The sequence below is a fragment of the Amphibalanus amphitrite genome, unplaced genomic scaffold, assembly GCF_019059575.1.
Source record: "Amphibalanus amphitrite isolate SeventyFive unplaced genomic scaffold, NRLGWU_Aamphi_draft 000510F_arrow, whole genome shotgun sequence".
Classification (NCBI taxonomy): Eukaryota; Metazoa; Arthropoda; class Thecostraca; order Balanomorpha; family Balanidae; genus Amphibalanus; species Amphibalanus amphitrite.
The window spans coordinates 209,309-233,421 of record NW_024882004.1 but is presented as its reverse complement, the minus strand read 5'-3'; the positions used below and the strand labels follow the sequence as shown (position 1 = coordinate 233,421).

The 24,113-nt window shown below is 49.4% G+C and overlaps 1 protein-coding gene across 2 annotated transcripts in view; it reads left to right on the top strand.

Moving 5' to 3' along the window:
- The first annotated feature begins 1,289 nt into the window (after positions 1-1,289).
- LOC122392988 (epidermal growth factor receptor kinase substrate 8-like) overlaps positions 1,290-24,113 on the top strand; it is a 53,752-nt gene continuing 30,928 nt past the window's right edge. For both annotated transcript variants that reach the window (XM_043388414.1, XM_043388413.1), the window contains exons 1-6: positions 1,290-1,644; positions 10,607-10,691; positions 11,492-11,568; positions 14,549-14,745; positions 17,925-18,080; positions 18,299-18,467. In XM_043388414.1, the coding sequence (XP_043244349.1) occupies positions 10,612-10,691; positions 11,492-11,568; positions 14,549-14,745; positions 17,925-18,080; positions 18,299-18,467 (679 nt within the window). In that variant the 5' untranslated portion in view covers positions 1,290-1,644; positions 10,607-10,611. The remainder of the gene's footprint in view (positions 1,645-10,606; positions 10,692-11,491; positions 11,569-14,548; positions 14,746-17,924; positions 18,081-18,298; positions 18,468-24,113) is intronic.

Here is a 24,113-nt window from a genome sequence, read left to right as displayed (position 1 = left end):
CCTATGGCAAAGCAGTGCAGGTGTCTGACTTGGTGCATCATCACCAACAATTCCATAGTGGTTCAGTGTTGTTAGACATATTTATGAAATCTGGCCAAGAATTGCAAATCAAAATCAAATTGAAATGTTCATTGAAATCTAACCCTATTATTTTGCTTAAAATGCATTAAATCTAGAGCACAACTTTCATTTCATTTTTTGTTTTGCAGTTCCTAGCTGCCATCTAATAAATTCCAAAAGTAGCTTGAAATCATGTAAAAAAAATTAGGTAATAACCAATCTAGCAACCAACTCGAGATGTGTGTGTGGAGATTATACACAGAGTGATCCCAGAAGTCTCAAACAGTAAAATTGTAATTAGCTCAATTTGTTTCAACTCATATCAATGACGTCACAAAAATTGAGAAAATTTCAGAAGAGGATTCCGAATCGCTTGGTAAATTCAAGCTGTTTACCGTCTCAAATAATTGTTTGCATAATTAAGACACGAAGTTTTTTGTTTTGATGTATTTCACTAAACATTTTAATATTTCAAAGTTATCTATCTTTAGTAGTTTCAAATTTTTAAGACGTCATAGTTTCCTACAATATTAAAATAAATAGTAAAAATAGCTGACTTCTGTCGTAAAAGCGTTGTGGATGTCTCAAACCCTGAAGAGACAGGGCCACTATTTTTTTATAAGACTGTAAATGCAAACTACGTGGGACTTGGAAGTTCGAGCCTCCAATTTATGAATGAACGATGAAAAATGGAGCTACCGTACTGGAAAAATACTAATAAAGCGAAACCTTTTAAATAGGTTTCAATTTATATGATCTGCTCGCGAGCAATGCTTGTTAATTTGGGTGCTGAAGCTTAGCGACTCATCAAATTCCGACACAGTCTGTCCCACTCACGACTTCAACTGGCAGTCGCCGCTCCCATCATATTTCAACTGCAGGCAGCCTCAGCATTTTCATATATTACGCCGTGAGCACAGGCGCGAGTCACCATTTGAACATTTGGATTTGCTTTCGCCACCGGGCATTTCCGTCTGTAGGTAGGTAGGTAGTTGCTCACCATAAAGCGTTCTGGTACGAGTAACGAAGTTGATGACCATGACGAGCGCTAGATCTTGGGTTCCATTTGGGCACCTGCACCAAGACCTGGACAGTGGACTTGGTTACCTACAAACTTGCCGATGCGCTGTTAGGAACACCTAGTGATCGCTCCTTGACAAGCTTCAGTATACACTTTGCCGGTAGATGGCAGCCTAAGACTAATCGCCCCGGTAGCCGAGTGTGGGACGGGCAGGTAATCCCGAGCCCCAGGGACGACCGAGCGCGGACGGAGGAATCCGAAGTGGCCAGTCGGCGCCGGGCAGAAGTGGTGCTCGCTCATTATCTGTGGATAAAACTGTGCCTATCTGCGAGCGCTATCATCGCGCGCCGTGACAGCGGTGGTCCACTCCGAGGGTGTGCGATACGGTGCAGACGGCAGCCCTGGTGACTGGCGCCGCCGTCAGTCGGTCGCCGCACGGCCAGGTGCGCTGCCGGTGTTGTGGTCCGCCGCCGCGCTGCAGTCTCCCAGCCGTCCGCGCCGCCAACGGCATGCGATCCGACTTCAACTAGAACTCAGACGACTCGATACCACGTAGATCGCAGGTGAGTCGCGCTGCTAGTTTGTAGAGCTTGTGGAGGACACAGGCCTGCGATCGTATCGTCATTTCGCGTCGGGCAGGGCCTGGCACGAAGGAGAAAGTCGGCGGTGGCGGGCGACGGGCCTCGCCCGGCTGCCACGGGCCATCGGCGCGCCGGGGGGCGGAGGGCAGACATCTTCCGTCGCCGCCGGCGGCGGTGCCGTGTCTGCTTGGGTCCAGCGACTGTGACAGGTGCCGGACTTGTGACCGGACCCGTCCAGGGGTCACCGAGGCCAGGCAGGGGCGCGGCCGGTGTCCAGGTGCGGCGGCCCGCGGCGGCCGCGGGGCCAGGTGAGGGGCGCTGCGGGCAGGCTGTCGGCGGCTACACTCTGCATGCCGCCCCGATGGCGATGGCGGGGGTCGCTGAACGCTCGTGCGGTACCGGGCCCTGTGCTGCGGTTGAGAACGGTGCCGGCTGGTCGGTCTCTCCGAGGTAGGCCACGCCGGAAGGGAAGTCTGGGCGGCCGCCGTGCGGTTTTCCCATTTCGTTCAGTATGTGGCAACCATACAGCCGCCGCCGACATTCTCTGGCATAAAGTCACGGGTATAATCGGGAAAAGTCACTGGAATTTAAAGCATTTTCTGCTGCCCAGCATATTTTCTGTTCGCCGGGCCGTATAGACGCTATTTGTAAACTGTTGTTATTAACAATGAAAGACAATTGACATGCAGACCAATGTATGCAATGCTATTCAACCAAACAAAAGCCGCTCGAAGAGAAGATCTGCCTTCCGGTCACTTTCGTTTCGCCGCCGCGGTGTGAGGCCCGCAGCGATCGGAGGGGAGGCCGAGTGACGTGGCGTATCTCCCGGGGTCATCATTACCGTGCCGAGCGAACGGGGTCGGCGGGGACTCGGCCAGGCGCCGGCGGTGGGCGGGGCGGTACCTACACACTCGCAGCCACGGCCCCGGCGGCTGGACGACGCCCCAGCCGGGGCACGTGCCGTTTGTTTGGGGCCGCACCCTGCAATTCAGCCGGCCGACGCAAGGCTGCGGCTGACCGGTGCTGGTCGAAGGACATCCAGCCCTGGGCGCCGTCTCTGTCCCAGCTGCCCAACGCTCACAGTCGGGCTGTGTGACAGGCTGCATGTGACCGAGATGAGATGCATTGCATACTGCATCTAAAAGCTTCCGCGTTGGATAGGTACTGCAGAGACCAGAGTTGCGGTGATAGAATTATAGAGAATGTTCTAAATGACGTGTGCACGGTGAGCATGGCGCATCCAATGACATTTATGGAGCTGGATCCCAGCTGCGGCGCAGTTTGAGGCCCATTGGCCGGTGCGGTGAGGTGAGAGGGGCCGTGTGCCGTTCCCCGGTGTATAGCCCCGGGCCCGATCACCACCCACCCACACCGCTCCGTGCAGGGGTGTCGGGCGCAGAGGGCCGCCCGTTAGTCAGGGGGGGGGGATATCGGTACCCATCGCTCCTGATGAGTGAGACGACCACTGTTTCCGCCCGTCCGTCCCTCCGTTAGATACCTACACCTCCATCACAGCCGGTCCGGTGGGCCGTGCACTCCGGTAACAGCGGCCACACACTGAAAACAATTTAACCCAAGGCTGGCGAGTAAACCGGTGTTTTACGGGTACCCCTATCCGCAACCATTTTTAACCACCCTCCCAGGAGTAGTGCTAGGTCCCATTGCGGTGTAGTCGTACTTGCTCTGAGCGGATATAACCGCTGTCAGCGAACAAATCCGCTGAGAGCAGGGACGACTACACGGCAATGGGACCTTACTGTACTCCTGGGAGGGTGGTTAAAAATGGTTGCGGATAGGGGTACCCGCAAAACACCAGTTTACTCGCGGGCCTTGCGTTAAATTGTTTTCAGTGCACAGACGGCGCGGTCTGACCACACGGCGGCTTCAACAATTTATGGTGCTATGCTTCGGCTTATCTTTGTCTTCTTTGGAGTAAAAATGGTGACCTCATCGACTTAAAAATCAAGATTTCCTGAAAGGATTGATTAATTATGACTGACTTCTGGTTGTCGCATTTCCAGGATATTGTTCGTATTATTGTCCTATGAGGAACGAATACTAAATTTATTGATATCACACCTACACGACTTCTTATTGGCGCCTGGCGGCAACACAACTCCGCTAAGCCCTTGGTGTTTATCTATCAGCCGACGCAGCGTCATGCTGTCAATTGCATTTGATTACGGTGACTGACCATTGACCAAACGTTAGATATAGCGAAAGCGTTTGTCGCCCTGGTTTCTCGGTATGCCGGATGCCCTGTGACCGTCTGACCTGACCCGTGACCTCAGCAGCCAGGAGGTTCAGTGGGAGGTGTCCAACTCGTGACACAAGGGTGCAACTCAGTGCTAGCAGAATGGAGCCTGGGCTTGGACAACTTCCACCTACGAGTACATGTCTTGCGTTGTATGCCTCGGAGTGGTGTTAAATACATGGGCTGTAATTTACGAATACTTATCGTAAGGCACCTATTATACCTAATAGAAAGCTAGTTAAATGCTGTCAATGGGCTGCATGGTTCACTGGACGACTTTCATTTCTTATTAGTACCTCCCGACATGGTGGGCTCTCGGCACACAATGTGTGAGTCATGTTGTCACTGTCGCTCCGTTGAGTCGTGTTCTCTGATGTCAGTTGTGGAGTCAGGGCACGCAGGCCGGTTTATCAGCTGTGGATTATTTACGTCACTTTGTTATCTGCCTCGAGTTGCAACTCTGCAGGTCTCAGTATCAGCGGGCCTCGGTGAGTAACTGGGATGCTTATCAGGCCACTAGCTGTCTTTTTGTCTATAGGTATAACGGTGCTGCTGAACGCTCGGAAAGTGGTAATTCATTGTGTTGCCAACCTATTTGTTTTTACATTTATGCTTCATACTTGTTCATATGAAATAAATCTAACCCATGTAGGCAAGCATTTTAATAATTTGCTTTCCATTTTTGTACCTTCGTGAAACTTTTCATAAGGTTTTGTTTATGTTATCTAAAATTTATTAGCGAATTTAAAAAGGGTTATTTCTTAGTTTTGTCAAGATTCGATGTTTCACGTTTATTTGTAGGTATAGGGTAGTGTGGGGTAATTTGAACATATTTTTACGTCTTCTCCGTGGTACCAAATTCCAGCTCAACCCTGGATGAAGAAAAACTGCTTCAGTAGCGCAAGTGTCACTTGCTTTCACCGTGCAAGCCTCATTTTTGGACGAGCCAAGCATACCTTAAATAGCATAGCCTCACTTCTCCACCAAGTCACGGTGTGTTCAAATTGTCCCACCGTGGGGTAATTTGAACATACTGCCTTTACCTGTCATAAAACGATAGTCTCGCCAGCACCGATGTTGTTTGACCCATAAACAAATAGGCAGAACAATTCTAAACATACCTTCACTTGAAAAATCAACACAACAACAAAAATAACAGTTGCAGAGTATCAATATCTGCACGCTGCACACCGGTCAGTTGACAGAATTCGCCTCTCTTCAATTAACAGAACGTCTATCATTTTTGCTCGATAAAAACTCTCCCAACCTTACTGCATCTGTTATAGTGGTGCCAATCGAAACCTGGACATTTGGAGTTCTGATTCTGTCCAATAACCAATCCGGAATTGGTTGGACAAAGGTAGCAGACTGGACAACATTGGACGATGGCTTGCTACACTTCAGCGCTTTTTATAAAGTAATCGTGCTCGTGCATAGCATTGATTGGCGAATGGAAAGCTTGTTAAGCTCTCAATATACCTAATGAACACTTTTCGGCTGGTAAAATTACATTATGAGCAATTTAAACTCAGTTTTGAGTGTTGATAATTCGTAATTTTCGGACATATTTGGACAAATGGCTGACTTTAACATTTTTGAACGGAAGCCAACGAAAATGCCGTACATTAGACGGATATTAAACGTAAATTTTATAAAACTGGCATCACTAATCTGCTACTGCTTTGGGTCGAAAATATTGGCAAAAAAAAAACGGGGAGCGTTGTTTTTTCGGAGCTATCCCTGTCTTCACTGAAATTCTCACACTATGTTCAAATTACCCCACGCTAAAAGTTATTTTGCCATATTCAAAAACAGGTTTCGAAAGCAAATTTCTTGGATTGAAGGCACTGACTAGGTCATTGTACAACAAAAGCCGTTGCGTATTAGCCGCTAGCAATGCAAGATTGTGCGCTGCAATGAAGTTGCAATGACGTGTTTTTAGGCGTTTTTACTTGCGAAATTGATTTTTTACAGTGTGCGTCAACATCTTCATTCCCTGAAACTGTTAACCCCGTTCATATGATAGCCCTTTTAGCTACGATAATTTCCCTCATTGGTCTTATTGTCATGCCCCTTATGGATTTTCCGTAATTTTGTGTTGTTCACACTATGTTCAAATTGCCCCACATGTTCAAATTACCCCACCCTACCCTACCTACCTTTTTTATATAGCTATTCCACATTTTACCATATCAATTTGGGCTGACATGATTAAGTTTGAATTGTTTCTTTTCTAATTGTTTATTTTCTGCTTGTCACGTAACACCGCTACTCCGACCGTCCGTTCTTCTCCGTTTTCTCTTCCGACCGTCCAACGCCTTCTAACTATATAAGGCTGAGTCAATTACCGTCTGCAGATCGCCGGCATAATGCAGTATCGCTCCTTCTGGGGCGCTAACGAGACGGGGCGGGGGCGGCGGCGGCGGGGGCGGGGGCGGCGGCGGCCGGGCGGAGCGCCGTGCCGGTCTCCGCAAGGCCACCCATCCGTCTCCGCCGCCCCCGCCCCCGCCCCCGCCCCCGCCCCCGCCCCGGCGGATGGCGCGTCATGACGCCTCCCTGGGCGACCACGGGATCCGCCCCGGCACATCTTATCGAGCGCGTCCTGATAGGAAAAGGTGGCCAACCTTCAGTCCTGAGCTGCCGTATATCGTTAGTTTTCGACGTCAAGAGGGTGGCTCTACACTATCCTAAGCAGCCATTTCTCTCGAACGGAGTTTGAGCGTCAGTTTATTCCAAAGAAAAAGACTGTCATTGAAAAAGAAAACATACCTGCTACTGTACTGGTCCTAGTAGTGGTAGTAGGTAGCAGTAGTAGGTAGTGCTTACTACTTATGTAGTTCTCTTACACAGCGGTATAAGTGACGTGCACCTTTTTGCTTTTGCAAGATGTCTAAAGCATCACTTTCAATCAGTGGCTGGACGGTGGTTTATGCTAGATGCAGCTTTCGAAAGGCAGCTGATCTCCATCTAAGATCTCTTACCAAGATGTATGTCTTCTTCAGAGTCTGATTGCCGAGCATTATCTACTTGTTCTGTTCCAAGTCGTTGCATGCACTGCTCTGCTGCCTCTGCTCCTGACAGTCGTGTGATGACAATTTGCTGGCAATGTTCGAAACTGCTGACACTGTCACAAAGCATTCAAGCAGACATGCTCATAACAGAAACACTGCACTTAAGGAAACTCATAAAAGCCCTAAGGAGCCTCGTGGCGATTCATATGGGTGCAATTAAATCTCAAGCACCAGTGCACAGCGTTTTTGCCGAGGCCGTGCGGGGCGCAGGGGCGGGCTATGGGCTGGGAGCGTCCTTGATGAATGCTGAGCGCTGTGTTGGCTTGCCGCTCATGGCTGCACATGTGGGGATTCTACACTTCATTAGCTCTCCACAACATGGCCGGGGTTTTAGGCTGTCACAAGATAGATGTCCTCTCGCCGGCGCCGCGGATTAGCGCGGGCTTCTGCAATTCGCCACAGCGCACGGCGCGGCTGCCTTAGCCGCAATGCCACGTGCACTCTCCGATCAACAACCAATTCGGCGGACTTGTGATGGAACTGGCGGAGCTCGCGGAGCTGTGCTATGTTGAAAACACGCGAGCCCTATCCGTCTTGGGATTTAGGACTGACATCATAAAGCCGATTCTCAGTAGACCACAAGCGTGCTTCTAATATACAGCACACGATCCATGCAATGCAATAATATATTCCAATAAAACTCAAACGCATGTCCTGCATGAGGCTATGAAGCCATGCACGCATAATAAACCAATTTCTCGGAGACTGCAACGCCCGACCACGGGCGGATCACATGCAGACTACTCGGAGACTGCACCGCTTCCAGGCGGCACAGGAACATAACCCATATCCGGTTGGAGCCGCGGCCGCCAGGCGCCTGACCGACCGGCCTCTCACAGATCGGCCACAATGGCCATTGTTCATGCGTCGTTGTCGGCGGCAGAGACGGCGACGGTGGACGGTGGGCGGTGGATGACGGACGGTGGACGGTGGACGTTGGGTGGTTGATGACGGACGGTGGATGGTGTGGTGGTGGACGGTGGACGTCCCGCGGTGGAAGGTCGACGGTGGACGGGGAATGGTGGACGGTAGTGGGCTGTATCACTGGACGGTGGACGGTGGAACGTGAACGTCGGGCGGTGGGTGGACGGCGGACGGTGGACGGTGGATGACGGACGGTGGACGGTGGACGGTGGACGTTGGGCGGTGGACGGTGGACGGCGGACGATGGACGGTGGACGGACAGTGGACGGTGGACGGACAGTGGACGGTAGACCCTGTCAGTGCAAGTTAGCTAGTGGTGGTGCCGACATGAGCGGCGAGCGAGGAACGATGGGCTGCTGTAAAGACATCGTGGGCGGTGACTTTAGTGGTGGTAGCCGACGGAGAAAGATTAACGGATAAGAGCGGCGACAGTGCAAGGCTAGTGAGCGCCTGTGGCGGAGGGCGGGTCACCAGCGACGGCAGTGGGCGGGGCTCGTCAGTGTGGTGACGTTGGTGGCACAAGGGGCAAGGGCGGCTCGGATCCCCGTTCGTCGTACAGGCGGTGTCTGTCGATATACCACCGACCAGCACGGTCCCAGCACAGTACCGGAGAGGTGTGGTATTAAATAGCCGCAGCTCGGACCCCCGGCCTTGCTGCCCGGTGTCTGTCTGTCGATATACCACCGACCAGCGCCGTGCCGGCGGGGAGGTGCGGCCGTATCGGTCCCCGGCCGTATCGGCGGCCGGCAGAGCTCCAGAGTGGCAGAGGGAGGGGAGGTGGATCCGGGTCACGCACGAGAGGCGAGCGCGGCCCGCCGCGACCGTCACCGCAGTCGTGCCTGTGACGTCATACCGACTGCGGCCGCCGCACTGACTAATTGGCCGGTACTTACCAATGGAACTCTGAGCACAGGCCATTGTTCTGTTATATCATGTGATCTCGATTCGTTAGAAGTGCAAACGTCAGCAAGACTTCCCAGCTGATTCTTTGTACACATTGAATCAACAGTGGCAAGTCAATACCACAGTCAGTCCCTTCAAGCACCTTATCTACACAACTATCTAGCTGGTTCAGCTGGGTTGACGATTGGCGAGTGCAACCCTCATAACGCACTTGACCTTACACCCCGGCGTGAGTTGAACATACCATCCCTTTAAGCCCGAGCACCTCTCCAATAAACCTCTGCACACTCCAGTCCACCGTGTTCGCCGTGTGCAGTGTGTACGTTGTGTGCTGTATGTGTGTTTCTGTCACTCGGTATTCGGCACTGGGGCGCGCCCACTGGGTCCGGCCTACTGCACCCTCGCCGTGTCACCTGCCTGGTATGCGCGCCGGCGCCGGCGGCGGCAGCGGGGACTAGACGTTCCGTCACCGTCCTGAGCTCGCGCCGGTGAATACGCGGCGTCCAACGGACTGGCGCGCCGCGGTCGGGAATACATTAGCAGCCCGGCTGGAGCAGCAGCGACTGCCGCTGAGCCTGCAGTAGGTACGCGCGGCCAAACGCGACTGGGCAGTGTCGAAACGGCCACTTTCACATGAGCCGCCCGACGAGGCGGGCGCGGCCGAATGACAGACCGGGCGTGGTCTGAGTTTATCGTGATAAACGGTAATAGATGCTGAGGAACACCGCCAACGATGTGAACTCTTATATTTTCCTTTCATGTTCAAATGGACCCATTGATACCTATCGGTGACTTTCTTACATTGTTTAATTTCGGCTAATTTTATACCATGACTAAGCCATGAGTTTGCTCTGCGATTGATTCATTCAGAAAGATAGTGCGAGAGAGAGAGAGAGAGAGAGAGAGAGAGAGAGAGAGAGAGAGAGAGAGAGAGAGAAAGAAAGAGAGAGAGAGAGAGAGAGAGAGAGAGAGAGAGAGAGAGAGAGAGAGAGAGAGAGAGAGAGAGAGAGAGAGAGAGAGAGAGAGAGAGAGGTAGCGATGAGAGGAAGAGGTGGAGGGAGCGAAAAATAAAACTCGAGAAGAGTTGATGCGTTATATTTCTCATTTATTGCCATGGGCCAGCACCCATAGGCAGCGGAATGGGGGGCACCGGGGCACCGTGCCCTCCTTTTATTGATTTTGGCATTTTAACATTAGCCCTATGGGCGTTGCATGGAAAGAATGGGACCAAAAGTCGGCAGTGCCCCCCCCCCCCTTAATTGAAGGTGTTCCGCCGCCACTGGCAGCACCGGTGTTATGAAGTGCGTCCCATGTCCCGCCGCTGACTGCAGCCCACCTCAGGTCACTTCTAAGCAGGGCTGCGGAGTCGGAGTCGGAGTCGGAGTCGGAGTCGGTCGGAGTCGACAGTTGTGACCGGAGTCGGAGTCGGAGTCGGAGTCGATTTTAGAAACCCGAGCCGGAGTCGGAGTCGGAGTCACCGAAAATCTGTCGACTCCGCAGCCCTGCTAGGTCTGCGGAGTCGGAGTCGGGAGTTGGAGTCGGTCGGAGTCGACAATTCTGCCCGGAGTCGGAGTCGGAGTCGGAGCTGGTTTTTGAAAGCCGGAGTCGGAGTCGGAGTCGGAGTCGCCGAAAATCCATCGACTCCGCAGCCCTGCTTCTAAGCACCGCAGAGATACCCGTCCCGCCCCCTCGGCTCGGCTCGGCCTTGGGCCTGCTGAGAGGAGGCCGGCCGGCAGCTGGTACACCCCTCTGCCTGACAATAACGACCCGGTGTGTGTCTGTGTGTCTGCAGAGTGAATGGTCGACATCATGAGGCGCGCCGAGCCGTCATCCAGCTCCTACAACCACTGGAAGGAGGATGCCTCAATAGACTCCAGGTGCGTGGCATGCGGGGCCGACTGAGCCGTGGGGTGGAGTGGTTTATTTGGATACCTACCTACTGTTGACTGTGCCATCCTGCTGCAATGGTTACTGATCAGTGATCATTATGTAGATTACGTTAACGTGCTTGGCGATAAGCATTAAAGGCGCTTACTCTTATCACTGTCACCTCGATTACCACGAATATCTTCCTGTCTAGCTCGTTTGCAACCTCTAAACATCTTACGTCGTAATTCCTACTATTACGATGCATCCAGCAAGCCACTTCAGATGTGTGATAAACAGTAATGAGTAAATACTATCCTAGTTAGAGGTAAAGCCGATTTTGCCTGCATATGATCACATCTGCAGATCACATCATTGAGCAGTCTGTTGTCTGTGTTCCTGCATGTTCCCGGCGCGGCTCGCGCCTGTGACCGGCTAGGTCGGGACCGGCACAAGCCGGACCGGCCTGCCGCCGCCGCCGTGCACAGCCTGTTTTCCCACCGTCGTCGGTGGCGCGCGCCGCTCCGGCAGCCACCGGGCCAGTTTTTACCGGCGCCCTGTGCCCGACTTCCGACTCATGTCGCCCGTATTGGCTTTGTTTTACCGATACTCAAACACATACCGGCTTCCGCTCGTTAGTGGAGCCCGATTGACCCATATCCTGGTGACCGGTCAAGGGCCGGTGGCCACGAATGGCATGTGGAACGTCTGTGCATGTATCTAGACTGTATAACCGTCGTGTCTAATCTCTGTCCCTGTTCCGCAGCTCTGTGGGCGGCGGCCGTGTCTGATCTCTGTTTGTATTCCGCAGCTCTGTGGGCGGCTACATGCCCGACATGCACGGCTCTTTCGGCGAGGGCCGCTCCAGCAATGGCGTTCGGAGGACAGGTGAGTGCATAGACTCCGTACCTTACCGTACCTACTTACTCCAGTTACGGGTGGACGTCGCCGCTAAACCCATCAGGATGGTGTATCTTTCGGCACTTTTTGTTGATCTGAATTATCATCAAGACGTTTATTAGTTTTTAGTCATTTGATTATGAAATGCAAGCGTTTTACAGTTAGACGCTTTTTTTCTCAACAAAGTCAATCTCAGAATAGTTGCAGTCATGTCCTGATATCGCTGATTTGATCGCTCTCACCCGCTCGAACATGTCAAATATTAGACACATACCTCGCTCCTCGTTATGAAATATCACGAAGTCGATTTACTCACGCTCATTTCCCGCCAGAATCCGACGGTGACTAACCGTTTTGGTTTTTGTCGCGCTGGACTCAGTGCAGCTGGGAGTTTTTTTTTATTGGTCGCGACCCTGGCATTTGCGAGCTGTGCGAATTGCGTGACGCGGGCGGATGACGTTCGAACGACTAAAATCGGTGCTAAATGCCTGGGTGACGACAATATTCGATCCATCCAGGAAGCACACTAAAAAGCTCGCCAGGCTACATCAAAGAAGAACTCTTGTTTTTGACGAACTCAAGGGCAGACTGGAAAGCAGTAGGCTGCATCCTGCCTTTATTCTCAGACGGAGGATATGCCGTTAAAAAGTTTTAAAGCGAAATTGAAATTAAAATGATACCTATGTGGCAGTAGTGGCGGAACACCCTTAACCCTATTAGTGGCAGGGGGGGGGGGGGTTGTTTTTATCCACCCCTCAGGTTTTTCGGGAATATCTCCGAAACCGCTGAAGCTACGATGCTGAAATTTTCTGACTTTTCCTAAAACTAAATTGGGCACATTCCCTGAAAATTTCAAGTTCATAACTTTACCAGGGGCGGCTCCAGAGCACTGGGAATTGGGGGTCCTATTCGTGAAGCGAGTCATTTGGGCGAAGATCACGATGCTGCACCAGTTTTATGAACAGTGAATGAAAGGTATCATGTGATAACATATACAAAGTTATTGTGCATCCTCTTTTGACACGTTTTTGCTATAATAGGCGGATCCAGGCGTCCAAAAAGGGGGGTTATTTTTTACCTCCCAACATAGGTGCTCTGACACCGCCTATGCATGACCAATACAATTTTAGTCGTTCTCTCATAAGAAAATTGTAACATAACAAGACCATTGCCACCCTTTTTAGAAACAGTACCAACAAAAACCTTATTTACTATACTTTTTGTGTACCCCCAATCTCAATGATCTGTGTCCGCCTATGATTTTTGAAAATGCATATTTTTAGGATCCATGTGAATTCCTGGTTCATTCTCTATCGATCGGCAAAAGTTGCGTTAAGATTGGTTCAGAAACCTGGCCGTGATAAACAGTCTAAAATGTATCTGCAATTTGCCCGTTTTTGCCCCCCTCTACCCCCCCTATTGACATTTTTTAATTTTTTTTTTTTAGAAATGTAGATCTCGTTGAGCCAAATCGAATGCCGTTTGAATTTTGAAAATCGGCCGGTTAGATCTCGAGATATCAAGGGGGGGTCGTAAACAGCCCCCCCCCCCCCTGCCACTAATATGGGGTAGCCAGGAGCCTGCCACTAATAGGGTTAAGGGGTGGCACTGCCGACTTTTGGTTCCATTCTTTCCATGCAACGCCAGTAGGGCTAATGTTAAAATGCCAAAATCAAAGGGGGGCACGGTGCCCCGGTGCCCTCCCCGTTCCGCCGCCTATGCTATGTGGTCATACGCTGTGATGTGATATCGTCTGTATTAATATCGTTCGATTTAATTTGGCGCAGTGTTATGAAGATGGATAAATGGGTTCAAACGTTGTCGAGCATGGCTGGAATTACGTTGCATACTCTTTAATTAATAATGCCTTGATTTATAAAGTTCATGTTGAATGATATTGAGGGTTTCTTTGAAAATTGTGTTGAGCCCCATTATGATTAAAAGATAAGCAAGCATAATAGCCTTTGGCTCATTGTATAATTGACAAAAGAAATGGAAAAGAATATATGTGCGATATTTCGTGTTATATCTCCTCAATGTTACTATTTGAGGAGGGTGCGTCTGTCCGTTACCGAGGTTCCGACTTGGTGGTGCTTTGCATGGACTACAGGCCAAACCGTTGCACCTAGCATGAAAAAGTGCATGAAAAAGTGTCGAACACGAAATATCGCACATATATTCTTTTCCATTTCTTTTGTCAATTATACAATGAGCCAAAGGCTATTACTTGCTTATCTTTTTATTTATAAAGTTATTTCAGTTGTGTTTTGTACCATTTTATTGTTCAGCTTGCAGAAACAGTCACATTCATTATTCAGGCCTGGTGGATGCTGTCCAATACAAACAGTTCATACCTATATTGTACTTATTTTATGAATTTTCATTGAATTTCAAATGAAACTATGAACATTATCGCAAAAAATATCCATAAGAGGTCATATACCCATGAGAAAAATACCTGTAATCGTATAGCTGTACGTCATCAGTACGATTCAGTAAGCTAACCAGCGTCTCTTGTATAATGTATAATACCCCGTCTGACCTGACCTGACCGGTGCAGTGACCTGACCGGTGTAATGGCCTGACCTGATCGTTAGTGTCCTGGCTGCCCCACTTAGTGACCTGACCTGACCCGTACAGTGACCTGACCCGGGTGTATAGTGACATGCCAGGTACAGTGACCTGACCTGACAGGGGTTTACAGTGACCTGCCCGGTACAGTGACCTGACCTGACCGGTACAGTGACCTGACCTGACCTGTACAGTGACCTGACCTGACTGCTGCAGTAACTTGACCTGACCCGTACAGTGACCTGACCTGGGCGGGTCATTATACAGTGACCTGGCCAGTACAGTGATCTGATCTGACCCGTACAGTGACCTGGCTGCCCGACTCAGTGACCTGACCTGACCGGCACAGTGACCTGACCGGTACAGTGACCCAACCGCTCCCCTCTCTCCCCTGCAGAGTCCCCGGACGAGGGCGCCATGTACCTGCTGGAGCACCTGGCCACGTTCACCGTGTCGCCCGAGATGGGTACCCTGGGGCCGCGCGACGGCATGCGCCGGCTACTGCAGATGGAGAAGACGACCGGCATCTGGACGCAGAAAATGGAGCTGCGGCTGCGCAACCAGTCGGTGGTCATCGTCGACCACGAGAACGGGGTGAGAGCAAGGACAGAGCAGGGAGGGCGAGAGAGAGGGAGAGGGGATGGGCAGGAAGGGAGCTCAGAGTCGATATGCATGCACATTGCACATTGCGAATTTCTATTATGTAACGCTGGAACTGGTTCAACAGGTGGGATTATCGAAAGGTCTAAGGAAACCGGGAGAGGGAAGAGAAAGAGCAGTGTATGGGGATGAAGTGAGATGACTGGAAGCGAGTGCGGTCATCCTAGCAACAACTTTTTGACGATTAAAGGTTTGCAGGAGAGCAAACACTGAAAACGCTGAATATGTTTGCTGTGCCTAATGCCCCCTTGAGTCAGCAAAGTGGATCCGAATTTTGGAAGCCGGATAAGGACACATTTAGGCCACAAAAAACTGCATTCCACGTCGCTGCAGTGCAGACGCCGATATTTTGGCCACTCGGAATGTCTGTTTATCGTCGGTGTGGCCTGACCGCCAGATACCTGTGGTCAGTGAGGCGCTAGAAGAACTGTCAGTTTTGTCGTGCGCCGAGCCCGTATCGCGGCACGTCTGTGGCCAATTTCCGGGTGCACGTGGAGCAGGTGTCGGACCGATGGAGTCCATTTTGCCAACATTGACCGGGACACAGTCTGTGTGGAGTTGTGTACCTTGAACGATGCGACTGCGTAGGACTTTTAAAAGGATCGGGCCATATACGAGTACTAACTGCGGCTTGCGCCATTTTTTATTGTTCCCTGCATTCATGCGGTTTGTAAGAGCTGGGAACACTTGGGAAAGTATGGGGATAGCTCGGCAGGTGTTTTGCCCAGGTTATTGGACGTTATTAGCCGTTTTCACGACGGGCTATCCGCCGAATGCACCTGATTTGACCAAATCTGCACCTAATTTCTTTTTTACAGCAAATATCTTCATTTTATGAATTTATTCCAGTGTTTTAATCGATGATGCTCTCTGATAATATGACAAAGCAGGCATATAAGCAATTAGTGCAACCCTAGCTGATAGCTGCTAAGAGACACACTGAACCTGATTTGACCAAATCTGCACCTAATCTGTACCAGATGTGCACCAAATGTGTATATACCAGATGGCCGTCGTGAAAACGGCTATTATCGAGTGGATGTGCGCGTTTTTGTCCGTCAAAGATATGTGATGGTTAGAAGCGAATCTCATATCACCTACCTTAGGTATGTCGAGTCACCTGATTGGCTGGAACTAGCGGTGTCAGCAGGGAGCGGACGGTTGAGGAGCTAGGCGCTGACTGTCCGGTTCCGATTTAGCATACCTATACCTATATTTGCATCTGTGATCAGTAGCGATCTGTACTTGCCATAACTGTTACGGAGTGTAGTCTTAGTTCCTGTTTTCTTGGCTATAAACTATTTATAAGGCACTATGACCTACAGGTATGCTATTTTTCTAGTTATAATCATAACAAGGTTACAACCACGTTGTTTCACCGTGACTATAATCGAAGGGTAAAGGTCGCTAGGCATCTTGTGTTTACCTAGCCTTTGGAATCGACCATATCTGGAAAGCCCTCAAATTTATCTTTCCCGGTTGTTTACCGGCGATATAATTACATGGATGCCATGCCTCCTGTCTGTGCGTTCGATGCTATCACCTCTAATTACCAAATATGGCTATCGGCAGCGCACCCAGGCGTGAGCGAAAATAGACGGACATTGCGGATACTGACGGGAACCGACAGATTATCCTACCCTACTTTTACCTGATTTTGTGCCATGTTTTACATTAGCGATTGCGTTCATTTGAAGAACAAGATCAGCAATTTACGACATAAAATTACAGCTCAGTAGGTACTCGCACACGTATCATGACCTTACAGGTATTCGCGACGATATCGAGGTCGTAAATCTATACAAATGTCGAATCGATCGATATGTGACAGTGCCACAGCTCTTCGTTATAGCGACTTCCATAAGACGTCCTTATTAGAGACAAGAACTATGTAAGTACATGCATGCACTTAGATCCGTTTAGGCGCGCGCCTTACGTATGATCGTTTCGCGGGTACGACGATCCCGTCATTGCACGATGCCCGGGTCCTATCTGTGTCGGGTTCCGACACCGCGCTATCCGTGCTGAGCCCACCGTGTTTCCGTATAACGGCGATTAACGCTGACGCTGAGCAAACACGCGAATACCGCGGTCGGTATCAGCGCGCAGGATTCTGATGGCGCTGAGCACCGCGGAGACGCGTCATAAAAAGCCGCCGCGTCCGTCCTATCTTATCTGCGCGGCCTGCGTAGGTGCCAGACTCGTGACTCGTCCGGTGGATTAGCCAGCGGCCCGTGCAGGGGTGGCAGGGGTGTAGATGAAGACGTCTTACTCCTCACTCCCTGTCCCACTCTCTGTCCCTCTCTTTCCATGGGAACTTTGCCTATCTTATTGTAGAATTTGTTTTTTAAGCCATTACAAAAATGTAATAAATCAGTCAGCTGCCAACTTCTCTGGTGGTCGTATGCGCCCCCAACCGTTTCATATTCCTTCAGTGTTCTCAACATGCCTTATATTCTGCGTCCCCAAAAGAATTTCTCTTTTTCCTCCAATGTAGTCGTACCGACATATGTTACCCTGTCACTGTGACCCGTGTCACCGGAGGAGGTGCGCCCCCCCCCCCCCCCACACACACACACCGCTGGGGGCTGGGGGCGCCCCTGTGCGCTCTGTGATGTCAGGCCGGACCTCAGCGATATCGTGTGTCATTGGCGGCAACACGTGCCGTATCAGACCCGCCGCAGCTCGCGGAGAGAGCGCGTATCGCAGCTGGTGCGTCCAGATACGGCCGCTCCCGCCCTCTGTCCTCCTCTCCGCCGCTCTCTCCGAGCGGGAAAACTGGCGGTTCTGCCCCTGATGCAACCCCGCAGGCTGTGGCTCATGGGAGAGTAATTAAGACCCAACAGGAGTTGAGGTCTGATTACCCTGCAGAGGAACAGACGGAGATCTTGATTACCTTGAAGGGCACCGTCGGCAGCGCTGCCAGCTCCCTCCCCGCGGCCCGGCGGCCACAACCTTCCCCTCTAATCTTGCCCAGACTGCCGCAAGATTTGATCAGCTGGTGTAGAATGGCGCCGCTGCCTGCTAACGGAAGAAAAAGCCGGCCTCAGCAGATGTCTATTACATTGTTTTTATCTAGGTTTTATTTTCTTATACTCTGTGTCTACCGACAGGACCTGGTGGAGCGGTTTCCCATGCACCTGATCCGTGAGCCGACCGCTTTCACCTCCAACGACCCGAAGGAGCTGTACAACAACATCTTCATCTTCATCATCACCGAGGACCCGAGTCGCCACTCGATGAATCCGCCCGAGATGCACATCTTCCAGGTACGGCACTGACAGATACCTATATCTAACTTAACGTTCTGAAATGTTGTCACATCGACGCATTGTATTGTTGAACTACTGCCTAAATTCGTGGACCTGTATCTCTGTGAAAGACCGCTCTCGTCCTTCTCGAACGTCTGCGGGCGTCTTTACTCTGCCCCGCTGCTAACGTCTACGGATGGTACTGACACTCTGACTATCTGTATGTCCTTCTGCAGTGTCTGCGGGTGTCTGCGCAGCAGCTGGTCGAGGAGATGAAGGCCTACCTCTCTGGGAAGCAGGTGCGCCCGCAGCGACTGCCGCCGCCGCCCAGCAGTCCGCCGCCCGAGCCGCCCAACGGGCTGTCGGGCCGGGACCAGCTGGCCATGTTCAACGCCCAGTCTCGCCGTGAGTACACCCGCCCAGCGGCAGAGCACTCAGCATAGGACACTGTAGACACGACGGGGTGATGGTCTGGAAGCTGCTAGGGTCACTGGGGCACTGCTAACGAACAGGGTATATATTTCCAGCGAGCAGATGAGCTGATAACGGACATTGAGTCTGTCAGCGGTAACGGAGCACACACTCAAACATATATATGCAAATTAAACGTTTTGTTGCAACCAGATGATAACCAAAGACCCATTGAGCACTCATGCCTAAGAACGAATTACAGATTCGTTGGCGACGAGGTCGTCATGTCTACAGGAGCGAAGGGTCGGTAGCAATCACACACAGATGGCGCTGTGAGGGCCACGGAGTACCTCAGACTGGTGTTTGATTCATCTGTGATTGAATCGATTGGATTGAATCAAACAAAATTTGTTGAATCAAAAAGGTTTGATTCACCGTCAGGATCGTTTGATTCACAAGCCATGATTGAATCAAACGCATTGGGAGTCAGGGTTGATTGAATAAAAAAAAATAATGATTCATGAACTTTAAAAAAATTGAAGTGAACGAACATAGTTCATGATCAACAAATATTAACACTTCTGCCATTACATGACAACAAAAAGAACAAAACAAATACAATACTATCCCTGATATTTTGTATATTTTATTTTTTAATTGAATCAAAAAAGAATCATTCAAAAAAATTTTGGCTGAATCAAACGTGAATCATTCCTTTTATCAATTTTTGATTCTCTGAATCAAAAGGAATCGATTCACCAAATTTTTTGAAGGAATCAAACGGTGATTGAATCAAACAAAAATCAAATGAATCAATGATTGAATCGATCCAAAAAAGGTGAATCAAAAACCAGTCTGGCTCAGTACCTACGCTCAGAGGGCGCTGAAAAAGGTCAGATAGCGCTCGTTGGCAGCCAGCGCTGAGCGCTCCGTGCGGTCAGGAGCGCCCTCGGTGGCAGCTGGCAGTGAGCGCCTCTGGTGCAGTCGGGACTAGCGCCCTCGGTGGAGGTGGGCAGTGAGCGCTCCGTGCGGTCAGGGGACGCCCTCGGTGGTAGGTGGCGCTGGGGTGGCATCGGCCGCCCGTCAGTACATGCAGATGTGGGAGATTCGCCGAGACGCGTAGGGACGACTAATAGAAATGAGCTAAAGCAAGTCATGGGCCGAGTAGGTACTTTGATTAATTCACTTGTATCATGACGAAACTGTTTTTAGAATGACAGATTATTTAATGCAGACGACTGAATTCGTTGACGTACCTACTCTGAAAAATTATTTTTTAAAAAACTCTGATTGTGGCGTTTCTCGATTTATAGCTATATTAGGACGATATATTAGAACTAAAAACATCTACAATCTGGGTGTTTGAATTTAAAGCATCGTGTGGGTAATTTGGTCCTTATGAGGGACGGAAAAGTTGTTTAAGTCTATCATTAACTCATCTGTTGCGCCATCCGTGCTTAATCGTAATAGGGTGGAGTAGGGGAGAGATGTCATATTGCGCCACCTTAAGGACATCGGCCTATTGCGGCTAAAGTTGACCAGCTGTCATGTTTGATGATATCTCAAATTGTAACTCAGTTATTTTGGCATCAAATAACAACTCCCAATTTGTATCACACCCAGAAAAATTAACAAGAGAAAAGTTTTCCGACACAATTGCAAAGGGCGCATTTACGGACTCCCCCATCAAAAAGCGCCTATGCCTTTCATGTAAACCCGCGCCCCACTGGGGGGGGGGCTATTTATAGCCCCCCTCCCGTTTTTCTGCAATAACTTCCAAACCGCTTGACGGATCGACGCCAAACTTTCCGTACCTTCGGCTGCATCAATTTGACACCTTGCGTCAAAATTTGAACTTCGTAGCTACCATAGGTCGGCCGGAAATGACGTCAGAATGACGTCATGTTCGTCCGATTTCGACGCAAAACATTGAACCACGGCAATCGCTCCCAAGAGCTCAGTTTCTAAGCTAGATCTAATTTCTTTGCATGAAAGGACTCAGAATTGACCGCGCTATCAAACTGCTATCTCGGATTTTCAAAATTTTGAAAATTTCGAAAATTTTATATAATAATATTTAAAATTTATATTTTTATATTTTTTTCAAAAAGTTTTTGACTTTTCGAAAAAAACGGAACATATGTGACAGAACGCATGATTATGACTAACTCTAGCAAGTTTTAGCTAAATATCTTCAAAAATGGCCAAGTTATACGCATTATTGCAAAAAATTCACAATAACTAATTTTTCAAATCAATTTTTCAGTACGTATTTGACATCGTACACCAATATAAATGGCACCATCGTGTTTCTGAGCTCAAACTGCATCCAATAGACACCTTTTTTGTTGAAAAATTTAACTTCAAAATTTGACCTTTTTTGACCTGAAAGTGACCTGACCTAAGCTAAATTCGACTCAAAATGACCTCGAATGACACAGACGACATCAAATTCGAAATCTATGGCCTAAATGGACCATAAAATATGTGTCACGTGACCGACGCATGATATAATATTTCCGTGACCTGTGATGACCTGACCCTGACCTGAAAATCAAAGTACAAGTTTGGTACCCTCAAGGTATCTAGGGCATCTGTTCACGAGTGTGGAAACCAAAAATGAGCCTGATCTGACTTGTAAGACGGCGGCCAGAGCCCAAAATGTGAACAAGCCAAAATGCTAATAATTTTTACTTTGACCTGACCTGTGACGTCATCGGTGACCTCGAGGTTAATGAAATTAGGTTTTGCCCGACAGTTTTTCCGGGGCTATCAGACGCCGTTTGAATTTTGACGATCGGCTCAGTAGTTTCGGAGTTAGGAGGGGGGGCTATGAATAGCCCCCCCCCCCCCCCCCCCCAGTAGGGCGTGTTATACACAGACCCCAGTGGGGCGCGGGTAAAATCGCCCTATTAACCCGCGCCTTGATGGGGGCCATTTTGGCCCCCCCCCCCTGTGGTTTTTCTTAAATAGCGAGAAAACGGCGGCGCGCAGCGCCGCCAAATTTTGGGTACCTTACCGGGCATCAATTTGACACCTTCACGCAAAATTTCAAGTCACAGGTCACCTCAGGTCAGGAGTTATTGAGGTCAAACTGAGGTCATGTTGGAGTAAAAATGAGCAAAAAACATGACATCTTGAAACGCTCACCAATTCTACAGTTATCAAGCAATTTTAAAGTTCTTTTTGTGGTTGTGTAGAGAAAAGACGGCGCTACAAAACTGCTATCTCGGATTTTCAAAATTTTGGGATTTTGACCCCCAAAAATCAAAAAAGTTGATTTTTTTAGAAAAACTCTAAAAATTTCCATTTTTTTCGAATTTCGAAAAAAACGGAATATATGTGATAGTCCCTGCGCTCTTCGATATACATACCAAATTTTAGATCGATACCTCTTTTTTTTGGCCAAGTTATAGCGAAAAAACTGTTAAAAATTGATGACGTCAATTTTTTTTTACTCAATTTTTAGCAATTCTAGACCTCGTAGCGCAAAACGGAGACCACCATTGAAATCCCCGTGACGAGCTGCATCGAATCGATACCCATTTTATGCATAAATATCAACTTTGAAATTTGACCTAATTTGACCTGACCTTGACCTGACCTTGACCTGACCTTGACCAAAAAGTGACCTAAGCTGGCCCAAAAGTCTGCCTGACCCACATAGTCACATTTGTCATGTAAAATGGACCATAAAACATGTATCACACGACACTTTCATATTGTGACCCCCCAGTGACCTGACCTCTGTGACCTGACCTGGTATCAGTGACTCAAATAGCAAAATATGTGTTTGAGGAACATTTCCCCCATCGATGATTTTCAATGAAATGCATTTTACTCGATTTTACAACGCATTTCTTGAAATGCCTGTCAACGGTGAAAATTCGACCTTTGACCTGACCTGTGACGTCATCGGTTTGACCGAGGTCAATGAAATTGGGTCACAAGGTAGTTCCCCGTTGGGTCTATCCAACGCCGTTTACCGCTTGTCGCTATGTTGCGTGGTTCTCGAGATCTTAGGGGGGGGGGGCAAAAGTGGCCCCCCCCCCCATCAGACCGCGCTGCTCGGCAGACCCCATCAGGGCGCGGGTTAAAAACAACGGTTTGCCACTTAACTAAGTAGCCTATTTGAACGTGTCAGCCCATTAACCATTTATGCTGTGAAGGCTAAGGTAATGGTAAGGTGAGCGCTCTAATAATCAAAGTGTTCAATGAAATGTGTCCCAACCACCAGATGCTGTTTCTCTGGGTTGAAGAATAGGGCGCAAATAGGGTGGGCGCAATTACGAATGGAGCACATTTTTCATGAGCTTCAAATATGGCGACGACAGCGAAGCCACGGTGGTGATAAACTTTCAAAACTACCATTAAACGAGCAATTAACAATGATTATTAGTTGAATCACTATCTCTAAGATAAACCATGACACTAGCAAAGGTCGAAATAGACTGTTTCGCGTAAGAAAATAGAGGAAATCACAAAAAATAGTCTGCGAGAAAGCTGAGACACCTCACCTGCCCCCGTGGACCGGAATAAGAGCGAGTTATTGGTGGTGAAGTAAATGCACACATTCGAGTACTCGTTCGAATCGAATTTTGGGTAGGAGGAAGGTGTGGCGCATTTAAGAACATGGCGCAATATGACCTCTCTCCCCTACTTCTCAGACCTCAGTATCACAGCTTATTGGTTTCTCACTTCTCATCTTGTGTAGGTAAATATGTATCATGGCACTTGACCGAGAGTGCCTTTGATTATAATCACTGTCAGAAAGTGTGCACAATTATTGTCTAAACACTTTATTATGAGTTCAGTAAAAATATTAGGCAACGATTGGTTTAGCTTCTAGCATCTTCATTTCGGCCTATCAAATTTTTAAGCCCTAGGTTTAGCAAAACGAATCAACATACTACTTTAACGAAGCGAACTTTGCACCATTCAAGATGATTTTATCGGTATCTTGTTTGCTTTCGCCTTGCATGTCTGACGCCTACTTGAAGCTTGGTTGGCCTTCAGGACTCGGTCGCCCGTCCTTCCGGTGCAATCAGCACCTATCTTTGCCAAACAGCCCCGTCCATCCCCCATAAGGCTCGAAGGCATGTGCAGCACGATTGGCGATCCTGCGTCGACTGAGCTTCAGCTTCCGGAACTGGCCCCACCCAGAACCACCAACACCCTCCGAACCTGTCCCCAGTGACGGCTAGTGATGAAGCATGACCGTGTGGATATCATAAATCAAAGGTAGGTACTGCGGCCTCGCGTGCTATCGCAGTAAGAAAGCGAACCGCCACGCTCGAGCAGTTATCGTGCCCCTTCTGGCCGGTGTCGGGTCAGCGCCGCCTGCACGAGCCGCTGCACCTCCGATACTGAGCTATCCATGGACGCGGTTTGTCGTGAGCTCACTTTCGCAAAGACGACCAGCTGCAGTGATCACTCCGGTCCATTGCATAGGCACGCTCGATTTGCGTTGTGAAAGTCTTGTCTATCTGCAAGAAGTGAAATTTGGGCAGCCACTCGGCATTGAAAGTAGGTATCCACACTCGTCCGGGGGACGTGTGTATGCACGTTTTCTTCACATCTTTGCATTTTTACTCGACATTGAAAAAAAAAAATATGCCGAGTAGGTACCTACATAACATT